Here is a 17,151-nt window from a genome sequence, read left to right as displayed (position 1 = left end):
GGAAATTGCAAATCCTGAAAACAGCAGAGAGCTGCAGGAGGCACTACGAGTGTTAGTGATGAATTGTGTCCTGGGAGGTGATGCTTCCACAGGACATACTATATAGGTGGGTGTGAGAAACAAGCAGTGTGGACAAGATTTAGATATAAGGTTGTTCAAAGTAGATTGTTTACAATATCAATTAACTAGACAAGTAAAACCTCAGTATAAAAGGAGAATGTTATAAATTACAGTACATCCATAGGTTGTAATGTTATGCAGCTTTTGATCATGCTTTTATTTTTCCTTTGAAGACTAATGTGGGTAAATGTAAGGTTGTGGTGATGATTGAATAAAATCAGTGGATAAACATATGATGTTTTCTAATATTATAAAAAGTATATACACATACACTCATATAGAGCAAGAGAAAACAACAAGAAAGGAATATACTGAAAGGTTAGGTGCTTATTCCTGATTGACAGGTTTAAAGATGTATTGTGATTGTAAGTTATCTGTATTTGTAAAATTTCCTTTAATGGAATGTATTATTTTAATAATCAGAAAAAAGAAATAAACACAATTTTTAAAACTTTTAAAGAGATTTTTAAAGCCTTAGCTCAGACATCTTTCTGAAGCCCCAAGTTGGACAAAATACACATCTTCTTTGCTGCTGTAACATTTTCTACAACTATCTTAACAGTGATCAAATTATTAAAATTAGACAGTAATTCCATGGAGCTGGGACTCTCTGTACACATGCATCTTTGTAACCCAGGGTCTAAGACAAATAAATGTGTTTGGAACTAAGTCATACTAAACTGTAAGGCATTTATATCAAAAATTAAAAGGATGGATTACAAAGTACATAGAAGGAATAGGCTTGGAAAAGAAGCCAAAGAAATCACATGCCGTGCTCAGATAGAATTTACTCTTGAGTCCTCAAAGAATGCTGTGAGAACCTTCGAATTAATGGAAGCTGTCTGTAAGCTCTTCAGATATTTACCCAGTCAACTCGAGATCATATATATGCAGGCATTTTTTGTGGAAAAATAAGGCTGCCTCTGAATATAAGTTGCAATGGTTGGGTCGGAGTTAATTGGAGACTATTTCCCCTCGCAGAAGAATGAACTGCAGGGCTTTATAGCCATCAAGCCGAAGTGTCACAATTTTCCTATTATTGCACTTGGGGAGTTGAATGTGTCTGATGGCAATTTTCTGGGGGATCCTGCTGGTATTAAGTAGTATTCTTAGGTTAAGGAACCTTTTAGAAATTGAGCTGTGTTTTATTCTTTGCTTCTCCAGTTTTTGTTTTGCTTGGCCAGAGGCTGTTCATTTTTATCTGAAAATAAGATTGACAAAATGTATGTAGTTTCTACCCAGCATAGAGAAGTACAAGGACCATTTGTCTCCTGGAGTTTCCTGTAAAATAGGTATTCAAAAAATTGTTTTCTGAGTGAATTAGAGGTAAAAGCCACTTTTGTTTCTTCTCTTATCAAGTGAGAGAAGAGTAGGGACTCAGGTTTCTATTTGAGCTCCACGCTGTACTTGGCAGTAGATTCAGCAAAGAAATCCAGGCAGAAGGTCACAGGTGAGCACTCTCCATTCTTGGAGGATTGAGGTTTTTAAAAAGACTTTGATGTTAAATCAACAGTTTCAGAAGAAACTTCTTGCTTTCTTCTTCTTTTTTCTTTTCTTTTTCTTTTTTTAAAGAAAGAGTTTCTGAAAATTCGAAAACAGAATTACATGTAGTTATCATTATTTGGTAATATTTCTTTTTATTACCATAAGACCTCACTGACCTATTAGAAACAAAAAATACAACTTAAGGCAATAGGAAATTTTTGTTTTTGCTTTGAAAAAGCCTTTAAAATGCTTTTGAAGCTTTTCTTTTTCCATCTTCTTGATTGCTATGTTGAAGTAATTTAAGAGGGCTTCCCTCCTATTTTTCTACCTACATATGAGTGGTAGTTGACAATTGTAATTTACTTTCCAATGCCCGAAAAATAACGTCAGAAAGTTTTATTTTAAATATACTTGTATCTGTGAAGTTTTAATAACATGTTTTATTATAGTATTTTAGATGGATTTTATAAAGTTTTAAAAATGAAGTCTAAAATAATAATTTTGAATTCATGTGATTCCTACCTGTGGTCACTTCTCAAATGGTAATTCAAAAAGTACCTGAGTTCATTCTGGGTTTTGAACATAGCAGCAAAGAGCCCCTAGTTGTAGAATTCATATTGTTCCTTTTTGATATTTGAAATAAATGATAAATAACTTAGTAGGATTACTTACTTGGTTAAAATTTGCTTGGTAGGAGAAAGGTCCAAGAAAGTTTATTAAAGGCCTTTTGGTTTAGTGTTTTGTTTTGTTTTCCCTTTTCTTAGGTCTTGGTGATGGTGTTTTTTGGCTAGACCAAGGCAAGAGAAAGTTGGTCTTCAGCAACATTTCACCTCCTTTTGCAGCGTTTTTATTTTCTTCTCAAAGTAATCCATCTAGTCATCTTGTATATTCCTGTTGAATTTTCTGTCTACTAGGGCCTGTATTTAGTCAGATATCTGCATTGAAAAAAGAAATGCTAATTTTATGTGAGATGTGATTAACTGATATTCAATTATGCCTCCCAGGGTTATTTGGGTTATTGTAACATTAATCCTTTAACATAATGAGATTGGTTGGGGGAAGGTACAATTCATGCAAATTGGGATGGTGATATATAAATTTAAAAAGAATATGTAATATAATTTCTAAAAATCAGTTTCTACAATAAGAAAATTATATCTTCATTACCAGGCTAGTATATAAGGTAAAAAACTATAGCTGCATTCAATCCACTTGACTTTTATTAGCTTCCTTAATATGTTATCTGAATTTTTGATAGAATAGTACTAGAAATCTTTTTTCGAAGGAATGGAATGTATGTCTTTGGCTTTCTCACATACTCTATTTCTTGATGGCTTTTTAAAAGATGTATTTTTCTTAAGATTACCAGATTATTTTCCTAGTGCTAGTAATTGCAGTATGTAAATACTCAGTTTTATAGTTCTGTGACATTTTCTGCAAATCTTTTATCCTTTATTTTATTTTTTCAAGATTGGTATTCTGGTTTTTATTTGCATGTAGTCAACAAAACCCCTGACTAGATTCCACTTCTTGGTAACCATACACATTACGCTAGTTCTTTTTTATATTCAGACTCCTGAGTAGCTGGGATTATGGGCATGAGCCACCGAACCTGCTTAGTTCTTTAGTTACACATTTGTCATAGCTGTTCAAATGTAGTTTGATTTTTCAACCTTTTTTGTTTTATTTTCTTTTTTGATGCAGTCCAAATTCAAATGATTTGTACTTTGAAGATTGACATAATTTGAAATCTTGCCCATTACTGTTTTGTCCCTTACACTTAAAATGTGATTTACTTTCAGTTAATTAGCAAATATTTATTGAATACCTTTCAAAATAAAAGAATTGGGGCCGGGCGCGGTGGTTCACGCCTGTAATCCCAGCACTTTGGGAGGCCGAGGCGGGCGGATCACGAGGTCAAGAGATCAAGACCATGGTGAAACCCCGTCTCTACTAAAAATAGGAAAAATTAGCCGGGCGCAGTGGCGGGTGCCTGTAGTCCCAGCTACTCGGGAGGCTGAGGCAGGAGAATGGCGTGAACCCGGGAGGCGGAGCTTGTAGTGAGCCGAGATTGCGCCACTGCACTCCACCATGGGCGACAGAGCAAGACTCCATCTCAAAAAAAAAAAAAAAAAAAAAAAAGAATTGGAAACAACTAAGGTAGAGAACGGCAGGAGCATGAAAAAGCAATTTTAGTTGATATAGACAGAAAGTGCAGGATGTAAATAGATCCAGCAGAGGTGCTAGGGAATGTCCCTTGGGTGAGAACTTCCATGAAGTTGAAGCAATGTGTGCAGGGAAAAGAACATCAACTTGGGCTCAGACATGTGGTTGTCATTCAACCTGGGCACTTGGGACCTACAAGAGGGGGCACTTGGGACCTACACCATCCAATTACCAGCCAGCTCCCTCACAGTCTCCACTCCACCAGTTTCCTTCAATAACTCTTTAACTCTGCCTCGTTTCCCAGAGGGCAGAGGGTGGGTCCATATACATGGCTATTCTGAACCTCTGTTTCTATCTGTAAAATGGAACTATAACTTGCTTATTACATTATTATATTGATTTCCTAAGGCTTATGTAACAAATTACAAATTTGGTGGCTTAAAAAATAGAAATGTATTCTTTCACAGTTCTGGAGAGTCACATTCTTTCCAAGAACCTTAGGGAGATTCCATCCCTTGCCCGTTAACAGCTTCTCTTGGCTACTAGCATTCCTTGGCTTGTGATGATTTCACTTGAACCTCTGCTTCCCTGATCACATTGCTTTTCCTCTTCCGTCTGTGTTAAATCACCTGCCTCTCTCTTAAAAGGATATATGTGATTGGATTTAGGTCCTACCTTAATCCAGGATATTCCCCCCATTTCAACATCCTTAATTTAATGACATCTGCAAAGGCTTTACCATATAAGGCAACATTTACAGGTTCTAGAGATTAGGACCTGATATCTTTAGGGCCATTATTTAGCTTACTACAGGTATTATAAGAATTAAATACAATAATGAAACAGCTGTGAGACTCAGACATGCAGAAATGTAACTTCCTTTATTACTGTATTTTGAATTAGTTTCTGATACTGAGTAACCTGGCTTAAGAACAGACAGGTTATTCTTCTATTATTCGTTTGTTCTCTGGATTGTTCTTAGTCTTGTTGTGGAAAATAATCAATGCGGTTTTTATCAATGAGTTCCATACACGTTTGAAATGTGTTCAGTTGAAGGTTTAGACCTACCTTCACTCCTCCAGCACTCTGTTGGGACATGTAAATCCCCAGAGGGATATCTGTCTAACTTTTATCCAGCTGTTGTCTTCATGTTGTAGAAACTCCTGCTTTTTAAGCTTATTGCTTATATCATGATGACCCTTAGGTTCATGGTCTTCCTTTAGTCCTTCCACATTTCTTCTCAGGAATGTGGCACTACAATACTCTTGCCCCGTACTGGGATGCTGTGGACTTGACATTGTACTTAGCTATTGCTTCTCTGTCATGCTTGGTGAAGGGCTTCTATTTAAGGGCAGGGTATAACTTTCCTAAGTCTATGCTCTGATTTGAGCCACATACCACTGTTAAACCTATCCGGAGTCTTACAACTCATAGAGGGTTCTGTTCAGGAAGGAGGCAGGATATGGGGTCGCTTGGGACCTACACCATCCAGTTACCATCTAGCTCCCTCACAGTCTCCATCCACTCCACCAGTTTCCTTCAATAACCCTTTAACTCTGCCTCCTTTCTCAGAGGGCAGAGGGTGAGTCCCCACAAGTGACAATGGAGGATTGACTAGGCATGCTTCTTCCTAAATAATTATATTTGTCAAAAATTGATAAAGTCTACTGTGACACTCAAAAAAACAACAAAATGCCTCTTTGCTATTTTTTCCTTTCTTTATAGTGTAGTATGAGGGCAGAATTCATACTATTTTCTTAGAGGTAGAGGAAGGTAATGGGTCCAAGGAAACACAGGTTGGCAAAGCAAACAAACAAACAAGCATCTTTACTGATATCTTGAAATTGTCTCCCACTGCAGTTGCAAAGAATACAGATACCGTGCTTAGCACATAGTGCATTTAATAATGTGTACCTGTGTTTCATAATCTTGAAAATACCAGCTGAGTTTGTGTGAAAAGTAAACAGAAGTAAGGACAGATTTTTAAGGATGCAACTTCCCCCTTGGTAGCTCAGTGATCACTGGATGTCCGTCCAGTTTGTCTTGCAGTTTTTCTAGCTTATTACTGGTAACACATCCTTCCAAGTGCTAAGGCTGAGAACCTCGATGTCTTCCTCAAGTACTTTCTTTTTCACTCCATATCCAATTTGTCAGCGAATTCTGTTGTCCCTACCTTCAAAATAGATCAAGATTCTGTGTATTTTTTTTAACCACATCAACTGCTACCATGCTAATGTAAGCTGCATCATCTCTCCTGGGGTTAGTTCCAATGGCCTACCAAATGGTCTTTGTGCTTTCAGCCTTTTAAAATCAGTTTTCTGCTCCACAGTGTGATCCTATTGAAACTTGTTAGTTTATGTTATTCCTGTGTTCAAAATGACTTCCCATCTAACACAGAGGAAAAGCCTAGCCCTTACTATAGACTGCAGGGCTTTCTACAACCCACTATCTCATCCCCATTATTTCCTTAACTTCTTCTCCTGGGATAACCCCTTTTCCTTGTTCAGCATTAGCCACACTAACCTCCTGGCTGTATTTCAAACATACCAGCCTTTCTCTCACCTCAAGGGCTTTTTTTCTTGCTTCTCCTCTCTATCTGCTTGGCTCCTGTCCTCTTCTCCTTTAGGTCTCTGTTTAAACATTACCTTCTCAATGAGGCCTTCTTGATAAGCTGATGGAAATGGATTCCTATCCCCTGTCCTCAGCACTTTCTCTCTCTTCGCTGCTCTATTTTTCCCTGTAAGGTTTATCACCACTATTATGGTTTAAATATATGCCCCTCCAAATTTCATGTTGAAATGTGATCCCCAGTGTTGGAGGTGGGCCTAGTGGGAGGTGTTTGGGTCATGAGGGCAGGTCTCTTGTGAATGACTTGGTGCCATCCTTGTGGTAATGAGTGAATTCTCACTCTATTCGTTCACACAAAAGCTGGTTGTTCAAAAGAGCCTGGCATGTCTATTGCTGTCTCTTGCCGTGTGACATGCCTGCTCCCCCTTTACCTTCCTGCATGATTGTAAGCTTCCTGAGGCCTCACCAGAAGCAGGTGCTGCTACCATGCTTCCTGTATAGCCATGAGCCAAATAAACCCCTTTTCTATATAAATTACCCAACCTCAGGTATTTCTTGATAGCAACAAAAAATGGATTAAGACCACTACTTTTTATGATTCACATTTTATTCATTACCCATGTATTCCCATTAGAATGAAAGCTTCGTGAGGGCAGTTATTTTGTTACTGTCTTCTCCACTACAAAATTTTTAGCCCTAAGATGAGTTTTTGACATACTGTGAACCTTCAACAAATATTTGTTGAATGGATGAACAAATGACTAAGTTATAACTAACTGCCAGACTATATGCATTTATCTATAACAAGCAGAAGCAGACAAGCTTTTTGGGCAGGGTTCACATTCATACACATGTTTTAGGAGGTTTGCTATGCTATTGGTGTCCACGTTGGATTAGAAGAATGAGAAAGTAGAGGCTTGAAGATTAGTTAGGCTGAACAACAAAAGGCAAAGGTTTAAATTGAAATGGTGACAGTGGGACCTCGTGTGGGGGTTGTTTGTTGTGTGAGAGACACTCAGAGAAAGAATCCCTGCTATCTGAGAATTTCAGGAGTAGAAGATATTGGAGTAGACGTAGAGAAAGTTGCAAAGGTGAGTTGTAGTTCTACTTTTTTTTGAGGGAATGTGGTAAAAATGACAGTAATGGAGATAGGATAATTTAGGAAGAAAAAGTCATTTGAAAGGGAAAAATGTAGATGACTTTGTTTCGTTTTTAAGTTTAAAAAGTTTTTTGGTACCATTTGAAATTTTGTATAAGTACAGTTCAGTGGCATTATATGAATTCACATTGTTGTGCAACCATCACGACTGGCCATCAATCTCTAAAATATTTTAATTTTCTCATACTGAAACTCTGCATCAATTAAACAACAACTCTTTATTCCCTACTCCCTCCTACCCCTGGCAGCCACCATTCTACGTTCTATCTCTATGAATTTGACTATTCTAGGTACCTTGTATAAGTGGAATCATACAGCATTTGTTCTTTTGTATTTGTCTTATTTCACTTAGCAAAATAGCTTCAAGGTTCATCTATGTTGTAGCATGTGTCAGAATTACATTCCTTTTTAAAGCTGAATATTCCATTGTAGGTACTGCATATACCACATTTGTTATCTATTCATTGTTCATGGACATGGACATTAGGTTTCCACCTTTTGGCTATTGTGAATGATGTTGCTATGAACATTGGTATACAAATTTCTGTTTGAGTCCCTGCTTTCACTTCTTTTGAGTAAACAGCCAGAAGTGAAATTGCTGATCCTATGGTAATTTTATGTGTAATATTTTGACTTTGGTTTTAGACATACTGTATTTGAGGTGGTGCAGGGTATAGTAGTTAGGACAGGAGCATGGATGAGAACAATTATAGCCAGAGATTTCACTTCAGAATACCTGACAAATGAGATGGTTGAAGAGGTGAGAATGGATTAATTTATAGGGGGAGAAAGAAAAGAGTTGAACCAAGATTGTAGGAGGAGAAGGAGCTAGTGGAGCCAGTCGATGGGATAGAAAAGGAGCAATCAGAGTTAGGAATAGAACCCCAAGTGTTGATATATACTTAGCTCAAACTCATCCATATTCATTGAACACTCTTACCTGAACTTCTTTTTTGGATGAATAAATGTCTATTTAAGAATGATATTACTTTCAAGAGTTTGGGTGTTGTAGGTCACAAATCACTACTGAATGTTGAATTTCTGAGACATAAATGCTTTTTAAAAACATCCTAGAAACAGTAAAACAGCAGAGAGTTTCCATATTCCTTATTTGGTTGTTCTCCATTTCCTATTTTGCATTGGTAATTTCCAGTTTCTTTTCTTTTCTCCACCTTTTATTGAAGTATGGCATACATTAAGAAAAGTGTACAAACCAAGTGTGCACAACTCAATGGACTCTCAGATATTACATATACTGGAATAACCAACCCCAAGATCAAGAAACAGTATTGTATTCACCCCAGTGATTCCGTTCATGTCCCCACTTACTTAATGTCTCCAAAACCCTTTCTAGCACTGTAGATTAATTTTGCTATTTTGAAACTTATGTAAGTAGAATCATGCAGTATATACTATCTGTGTCTGGATTCTTTAATTAAATATTGTGTTCATGAAATGCAATATTTATCCATACTGTTGTGGGTTGTTGTAGTATATTTTCACTGTGTGCTTTTACACAATTTACTTGTTCATTCTCATGTCAGTGGGCATTTGGGTAGTTTCAAGTTTGGGGCTATTATGAATAATACTACTGTCAACATCCTCACAGTTTCTTATAAAAATAGGAATTTCGCATGTTATAGTCACCTCTTTAAAACTGCCTTTGCTTACTTCATTTAAGTGCCTTTTCTGCCAAGTGCCTTCCCATCCACTTAATTATCTTCATTGTTAATACAAAATATATTTTCCTTAGTATTAGCTTTGAAAGTATAAAGTGCCCCAAGGAATTGGGCTTCTTAAAAAAAAACCTGTATCTTCTTGTATTAAAATTTTCCTTTAAAGCATTTATTTTAATTCTTCTCAGCTATCCAGATTAGTCTGGACAGTCTTAAATGCACATGAACCTGTCAAAATTCTTCATCTGTTAATGAGGTGAATTGTCCAACCTTGAAATAAATATTTTAGTTTTGGCACCATGATGAGTCAGAGAAAAAAATAGCTCCCATATACTTAACGCAGATGTGTTATCAAACTTATATTATTTACACAGTAATAAAAGGAAATTGAGATAACAAAAAGTACATTATGATATTTTATACATTCTTTTCAGACAACAGTCTGCTTTGATATAAAAATGAACATTAGTAATTGAAAAATGATGACAAATTTTATCAGTCTGGCTATTTCATAATTAAGTTGAAATCTGCTATGTTTAACAAAGATGCGTAATACATTTTATATGTTTGTATGTGTCTGTGTGTGTGTGTGTATGTGTATATATATATATTTGTCTGTCTGTCAACATACTCATTGAAACATTCTTTACAGAAAGAACAATAGAAGACCACGAACTGGTGATTGAAGTGCTATCCAACTGGGGGATAGAAGAAGAAAACAAACTATACTTTAGAAAAAATTATGCCAAATATGAGTTCTTTAAAAACCCAATGGTAAGTGAAATCCCTCCTAATAGTTACGGAAAATAAATGAACCCGTTAAATTTTACGTGAAGAAGATAGTCACTGTAAATAAAATACAGTCCTATTTGGTAAATTGTAGATGAAGACTCTGGTCCTTTGAAATTATACCCATATTTCTTATGCTAACAATGATTAGTGAACATTATACACAGAAGTTCAGATACACAGGTGTAAAACTTTTTAAAGCCGTATTGATAAAATCTGAATTGAGATGAATTTGGTTTATTTAATTTAAAAGTATTAGGAAACCTAGTTTTGCCTTTTGTGAAAAGGAAACAATTATACATTTGATGTAGGAAATGAATTTTTATAGGTTCTCACCCAGATTAAGAACAAGTGTTAAGCAAAATATTATATCTTAACACTTTCTACATAATTTAGGAAATTTAAATAGCTTTCTAAAGTAAAAGCAGACTAATGATTGTTGAGAGTATTATAACTTAGCCAGAAATTAAGATTGACATGAATCTTGCATTCCAAATTATTTTGTTTTCGGTGCAGTAATTTTTGAACTAAGTAGAAATGAGATAAAGACCAGTGCATTATCTAGTAAATACTACTTTCATTGTAGTTCTCTTTAAAAGAAAATAAATGTATGTCACATTCTAATGAAGACTAGGGATCTAGAAAAGTCAGAATAGCCTCTGGGCTCATTATTTTAAATTGTTTTTGTCTCTGCAGCTGAAGCATATTTTTACACTAAGTTTTGGATGATAATTGGATTGAAATGATTCTTTATGAAAAATATATGATACACACCATAATAGAATATTTTCAAACCCTGAAAGACCTCTCACGTTCTCTTTTATCTTAACCTATTAATAGAAACATAATGGGATGATCTTTGGCAAAGAAAATTAGTCATAATAAAAATTAAATAAATTCAACTGTGAAGAGAAAGTGCTTTTTTTGTTGTGAGTGTTTATTAAAGACAAGAATTTAAAAAGATATATTTAAAGAAATATTGTTCAATGCTTGTTTTTTATTTATTTTTTATTTAAACAAGGCTGGACATTTGTAGACCTATTGCAGTGGTTCTTAACTGGGGGGTGATTGGACAATGTCTGGACACATTTTTGGTTGTCACAACTGGCAGTGGGGAGGAGGGCTGCTAGTGAGCAGAGGATAGGAATACTGTAAACATCTATAATATGCAGGAGTGCCCCCCCTCAACACAGAATTGTTACACCAAAATGTTAGTAGAGCTACTGTTGAAAAACCCTGTCCTAGAGGAAATATAGTAGAATATATTTTCCCAAACTTGTCTAATCATAAAATTTACTGAGGGGAGAGTGCTTATTAAAAACACAGAATCCAGGACTTGCCTGGATCTACTGAATCAGAAACTCCAGGAATGAGGCCTGGGAATTCCTATTTTAAACAACTGCCCTGGGTGAATTTTATGATTAAAACGTTTGGAAAAATGGTAGGTAGAAAGAACTGGACTTTTAGCTCCCAGCCCAGTTTAAGTCCTGACCTCCACTGTGCTGTGGGCTATGACCTTGGGCATACCCTAAACTCTGTACTTCTATGAGCCTTTTCCTTGTAAAATGGCATGGATAGTCCTTTTGACCTGATAGGCTGGTTGCGGGACTCAGGAATAAGATGTGGGAGCAAGCACATTGTCAACTTCAGGGCAGTGTTTTATAACTCCAGATACTTGAATCCATCCACATCAGCATTATCTGGGGGCATTTGCTAATCTTTGTGCCCAACTCCAGACATTCTCATTAAGGTACCTATGAATAGAGTCTAAGGACGGGCATTTTCAAAAGCACTTTTCGGTGAATTTTAGTCACACCAGTTTAAAGAACTTTTGCTTTTGATTACTATATTGGTCATAATTGAATCTTTTCTAGCATGAATTTTGTGATAATTTAACTGTGTCTTTTTGACAGTATTTTTTTCCAGAGCATATGGTATCTTTTGCAACTGAAACCAATGGTGAAATATCCCCCACACAGATTTTGCAGGTAAAATATATTTTTATTAACATATATAAATAATAGCATAATGAAGGAAAACTTTTAAGTCCTCTTTTATACATGCCCAGATTTTGAAAAGTTATGCTTTGAATTATTATTAATATTTTTTGCTGGAGGTAAAACTAAAAAAAAAAATGCACCCAGGTAAAGAATGTCCTAAATCAATAAAGCTCTTTAACAATATTCTTCTTCCCAGTTTTAGCCAATTGTCAAAGGATTTTACATATTTAAAAATGTGTGTCTTAAAAGGAAACTTGCAATTTTGTTCTGTGATGTGTGTAAATATTATGTTAGTCTTTAGAAAAATCAAAATTCTTTGTAAAATACAGATATCTTACCAATAGATACTCAGTATCAGCTTTCATAATAAACACCCTCAATCCTATTTGTAATAAAATGTTTAGCAAATAAATGAAAGGAGATAAAAGATACAGGATGCAAATGTATTCACTAGCGTTTGTAATAGCTGTTATGGAAATCCTTGCATAGAATTGTGAAATATTCTTAGCTGAATTAAGAATACTAGTTATCTAATTAAAAATCTCCTTATTTTTGTGTCTATTGGACTCATTTCTTCCAAACTGGCAGTGGCTTGAAATGGTTATTTTCAAAGACATTGTCATTACAATAAATGAATAATTTCAGTTATTTTCTTTAATTTTCGATAGATTTGTAGATTTTACATCAGAAGTTCTACAGTTGTTTTTTACAGGTTAATGTTGAGCAATGTCTTTATAATGGTTGCCGTTTGAGCTCAGCCCCATGCATCCCCAAACCCACTCAGTATCCCCTGATCTTTAATGAAGACAACTTTTAATATTTCCAGTATTGTTTGACCTTAAAAATATTAGGTTGGCAGAGCTATCATGGATTTTTCTGTGGGCTTTTTAATAGGTTATATTTCATTTTTGTGCTTCAGAATATTTTTGAAACATGATTAGTCCCCAGAGATTTTTCTAAAAGCTGCTTCTGTGCTCCTGGGTTTTTACAGAGACACCCCGTCAAAATGTTAGGTAAATGGCAGCAGCAGCTGTGCCCCAGGACTTTCAGATCTCAGCCCTCTGAATGCTTCACCACTGTATTACAACACAGTGGTGGGATGGAGTTTTTATTCCACCTCCTTTTGCAAGTCTTCCTGTAGCACAGTTATGTTGCTTTAATGTTAAATTATAAAAACAAGAAAAATCACAGGCTTTGGAATCAGATAGTCCTGCATGTGCCCCTGACCTCTTCTCTCCACTGAGGCAATGTTTCCACTTTTTAAAAGGTTTCTTCTTTTTCTAGTGTGACCTCTATGACTCTCTTTTTAAAATTTAATTGGTTTGGTTTAATAACTTGGAAAGCACTCAAACTAAAAAACCTACTTGCCTGTTTTGCATGTCAATTAATTAATATCTGTGGCTCATTAAATTAAATTTCTTTTAGTAATTTACTTTAAAAAACATAAATATCTACTGTCAGCATTTCCTTTAGTAGCCTTTTAAAATGTGTTACACTATTTTAGTTAATAAATTCCCTTATTTCAAATTTTTTCCATTTGTTTATTCAGAGGGATTTCTATTTTCTTTTTTTTTAAATGAGACACTAATGCATTTCCACTGTCTTATTAAGGATGCTGAGCACAACCGCTCAGTTGAGCTATTCCTTTTCATTCTCATTTTCTTGACCAACACATGCCCACTGTCTCAATTAATTATTACCATGTAACAAACTATTCCAAGCCTTTGTGGTTTTAAGTATCCATTTACATTTTGCCAACAATTTGTGGGACAGGCATCTGGGAAGAGTTTAGCTGGGTGGGTCATCTCTGAGGCACGTTGACTCAGTGCTGGGGATTGAAGGTCCCCTTCTAAGAGAGTTTTTTGACTGCATGTCGTTTGATACTCCTTGGTGTCTCTGTCTCTCTCCCCTGTTTCCCCCCACTTACTGTCTCTCTCTGTCTGTCTCATGGTGTCTCATCCTGCAGGGCTTTTCCAGTTGCATTGGACTTTTTACCTGTGATGGTCTCAGAGTAGTCACATTTCTTATGTGACAGCTGGATTCCAAGGGCCAAGTCACGAAAATCACCAGGCTAGTTAAGGACCACACCTAGAACTGGCAAAGGGTCACTTCCACATATTGTATGGGTCAAAGCAATGACAGGCTTGCTCGCATTCAAGGGAGTGGAGAAAGACTCCACCTTTTTGTGATTCAGTGGCAAGATGACATTACAGAAGAGCATGTGGGATGGAAGACATTGTTGCTGTCCTCTTTGGAAAACATGACCTGCCACATCCACCCACAACTGAGAACCACAGATGACAAAGAAGAGATAGTTTTGTTTGCTTTACCCGCCTCAAGGAGGTGAACTTGGCTCAACTTCCTGCTTCACAATTGAAGTCAGGATTGTGGTCTTACTTATACCATAATGAAGTTAATAGGTAAACCTGTAATCTCAGGGAAAACCATGGAAAACGATGAAAAGTATATCAGGACTTAACGCAATAGATGACGTCCAACTTTTTGAATGGACAATTAGCTGATAATTTTGGTAGTTAGATAACTATGTACTATCACTTAGAATGTATACTTTGTGAACTCATTTTCATTTGAAACATCTTAGGTTTTTGAAAGACTGATTTATTTTCTGTGTGTGTATGTGTGTGTGTATACACACACACGGAGATAGAAAGAGAGAGAGACAGAGGAGAGAGAGATATACCAAGGACTATCAAAGCAATGCAGTATACACAAACACATAGTTAATTACCATAATGTTATATGTTATGATCCTGTGTGATTTTTACATGTTTATATTTGGAATCTTAATATGATTAGTATAAGGCTACCATATCATTGATTTAATCATAGTTTGAAAATATATAAATTTTGTTTCAGATGTTTCTGAGTTCAAGCACATATCCTGAAATTCATGGTTTCTTACATGCGAAAGAACAGGGAAAGAAGTCTTGGAAAAAAATTTACTTTTTTCTAAGAAGATCTGGTTTATATTTTTCTACTAAAGGAACATCAAAGGTAAATTGAAGTATCCATGATGTGTTATGACTGACATATTAAGCTGTAAGTTAAAACACGTTTACTTTGTTGTATTTATTACTTTATTACTTGATGTCAAAGGTTGGTCTTTGATTTTCTTGATTTAAAACGTTTGCCTTGATTATTTAAACACTACTCAGCTTTACTTCACACTGGTTTCAAAGTAGTATCTTTGATGGAGTCTGGATACTCTTATTTCAGTACAACATATGTTACTCCTTTGTCCTCACTCTAAATTCACTCCTTTCTCCTCATCCTTGGCTGCAGAGTTTGAAGCCTGATGTAGTGTATACCTTTTCTTTTTACCCCAGGTCATACTGCTGATCTTGTCTACTTCTGAATCTCTGTTGATGAACATCAACAGAACAGTTAATAATAGAACATTAATAAAATGTCTCATCTGAGTCATTTATTGCTCTTTTATTATTGATTGATGGATTTATTTCAATAGGTTTTTAAGGAACAGGTAGTGTTTGATTACCTGAGTAAGTTCTTTAGTGGTGATTTCTGAGAGTTTGGTGCACCCATCAACAGGCAGAATACACTCTACTCATTGTATAGTCTTTTATCCTTCACCCCCTCCCACCTTTTCCCCGAGTCCCCAAAGTCCATTGTATCATTCTTATTCCTTTGCATTCTCATAGCTTAGCTCCCACTTATGGGTGAGAACATACGATTTTTGGTTTTACATTCCTGAGTTACTTCGCGTAGGATAATGATCTCCAGTTCCATCCAGGCAGCTGGGAATGCCATTATTTCATTCCTTTTTATGGTTCCATGGTCTGTCTGTCTATCTATCTGTCTGTCTATCTCACAATTTCTTTATCCACTCGTTGATTGATGGAGATTTGCGCTGGTTCCATATTTTTGCAATTGTGAATTGCGCTGCTATAAACTTGCATGTGCAAGTATCTTTTTCATATAATGCCTTCCTCTGGGAAGATACCCAGTAGTGGGATTGCTGGATCAAAATGTAGTTCTACTTTTAGTTCTTTAAGGAATCTCCACACTGTTTTCCAAAGTGGTTGTACTAGTTTACATTCCCACCAACAGCACAAAAGCATTCCCTTTTCACCACATCCACACCAACATCTACTGTTATTTGATTTTTTTGATTATGGCCATTCTTGCAGGAGTAAGGTGGCATCACATTGTGATTTTGATTTGCATTCCCTTGATCTTTAGTGATGTTGAGTATTTTTTTCATATGTTTGTTGGCCATTTGTATATCTTCTTTTGAGAGTTTTTTATTGATGTCTTCAGCGTACTTTTTGATGGGATTCTTTGTTTTTTTTCTTGCTGATTTGTTTGAGTTCCTTGTAGATTCTGGATATTAGTCCTTTGTCAGATGTAGAAATTGCAAATATTTTCTCCTGCTCTGTGAGTTGTCTGTTTACTCTGATGAGTGTTTCTTTTGCTGTGCAGAAGCTTTTAGTTTAATTAAGTCCTATCTATTTATCTTTATTTTTGTTTCATTTGATTTTGTGTTCTTAGTCGGGAAGTCTTTCCCTAAGCCAATATCTAGAAGGGGTTTTCTGATGTTATCTTCTAGAAACTTTTGTGGCTTCAGGTCTTAGATTTAAGCCTTTGATCCATCTTGAGTTGATTTTTGTATAAGGTCAGAGATAAGGATCCACTTTCATTCTTCTACATGTGACTTGCCAATTATCCCAGCACCATTTGTTGACTAGAGTGTCCTTTTTCCCACTTTTTTTTGTTTGCTTTGTCAAAGACCAGTTGGCTGTTTAGTATCTGGCTTTATTTCTGTATTCTGTTCCATTCGTCTATGTGCCTATTTTTATACCAGTACCTTACTGTTTGGGTGACTATGGCCTTGTAGTATAGTTTGAAGTCAGGTAATGTGATGCCTCCAGGTTTGTTCTTTCTGCTTAGTCTTGCTTTGGTTATGCAGACTCTTTTTTGGTTCCATACAAATTTTAGGATTTTTTTTTCTAGTTCTGTGAAGAATGATGATGGTATTTTGATGAGAATTGCATTGAATTTCTAGATTGCTTTTGGCAGTATGGTCATTTTCAAAATATTGATTCTGCCCATCCATGAGCATGGGCTGTGTTTCCATTTGTTTGTGTCATCTATGTTTTCTTTCAGCAATGTTTTGTAGTTTTCCTTGTAGAGTTCTTTCACCTTCTTG

The 17,151-nt window shown here is 35.8% G+C and overlaps 1 protein-coding gene across 2 annotated transcripts in view; it reads left to right on the top strand.

Annotated features, from left to right (window-relative positions):
- Positions 1-17,151, top strand: part of GRB14 (growth factor receptor bound protein 14) — a 128,610-nt gene that overhangs the window by 84,000 nt on the left and 27,459 nt on the right. For both annotated transcript variants that reach the window (XM_034954400.4, XM_034954399.4), the window contains 3 exons: positions 9,827-9,948; positions 11,877-11,951; positions 14,841-14,978. In XM_034954400.4, coding sequence (XP_034810291.1) covers positions 9,827-9,948; positions 11,877-11,951; positions 14,841-14,978 — 335 coding nt within the window. The remainder of the gene's footprint in view (positions 1-9,826; positions 9,949-11,876; positions 11,952-14,840; positions 14,979-17,151) is intronic.

This window comes from Pan paniscus, chromosome 13 (genome assembly GCF_029289425.2).
Source record: "Pan paniscus chromosome 13, NHGRI_mPanPan1-v2.0_pri, whole genome shotgun sequence".
NCBI classification, from domain to species: Eukaryota; Metazoa; Chordata; class Mammalia; order Primates; family Hominidae; genus Pan; species Pan paniscus.
The sequence above is the reverse complement of the archived record's forward strand: the minus strand, read 5'-3'. Positions and strand labels throughout refer to the sequence as shown.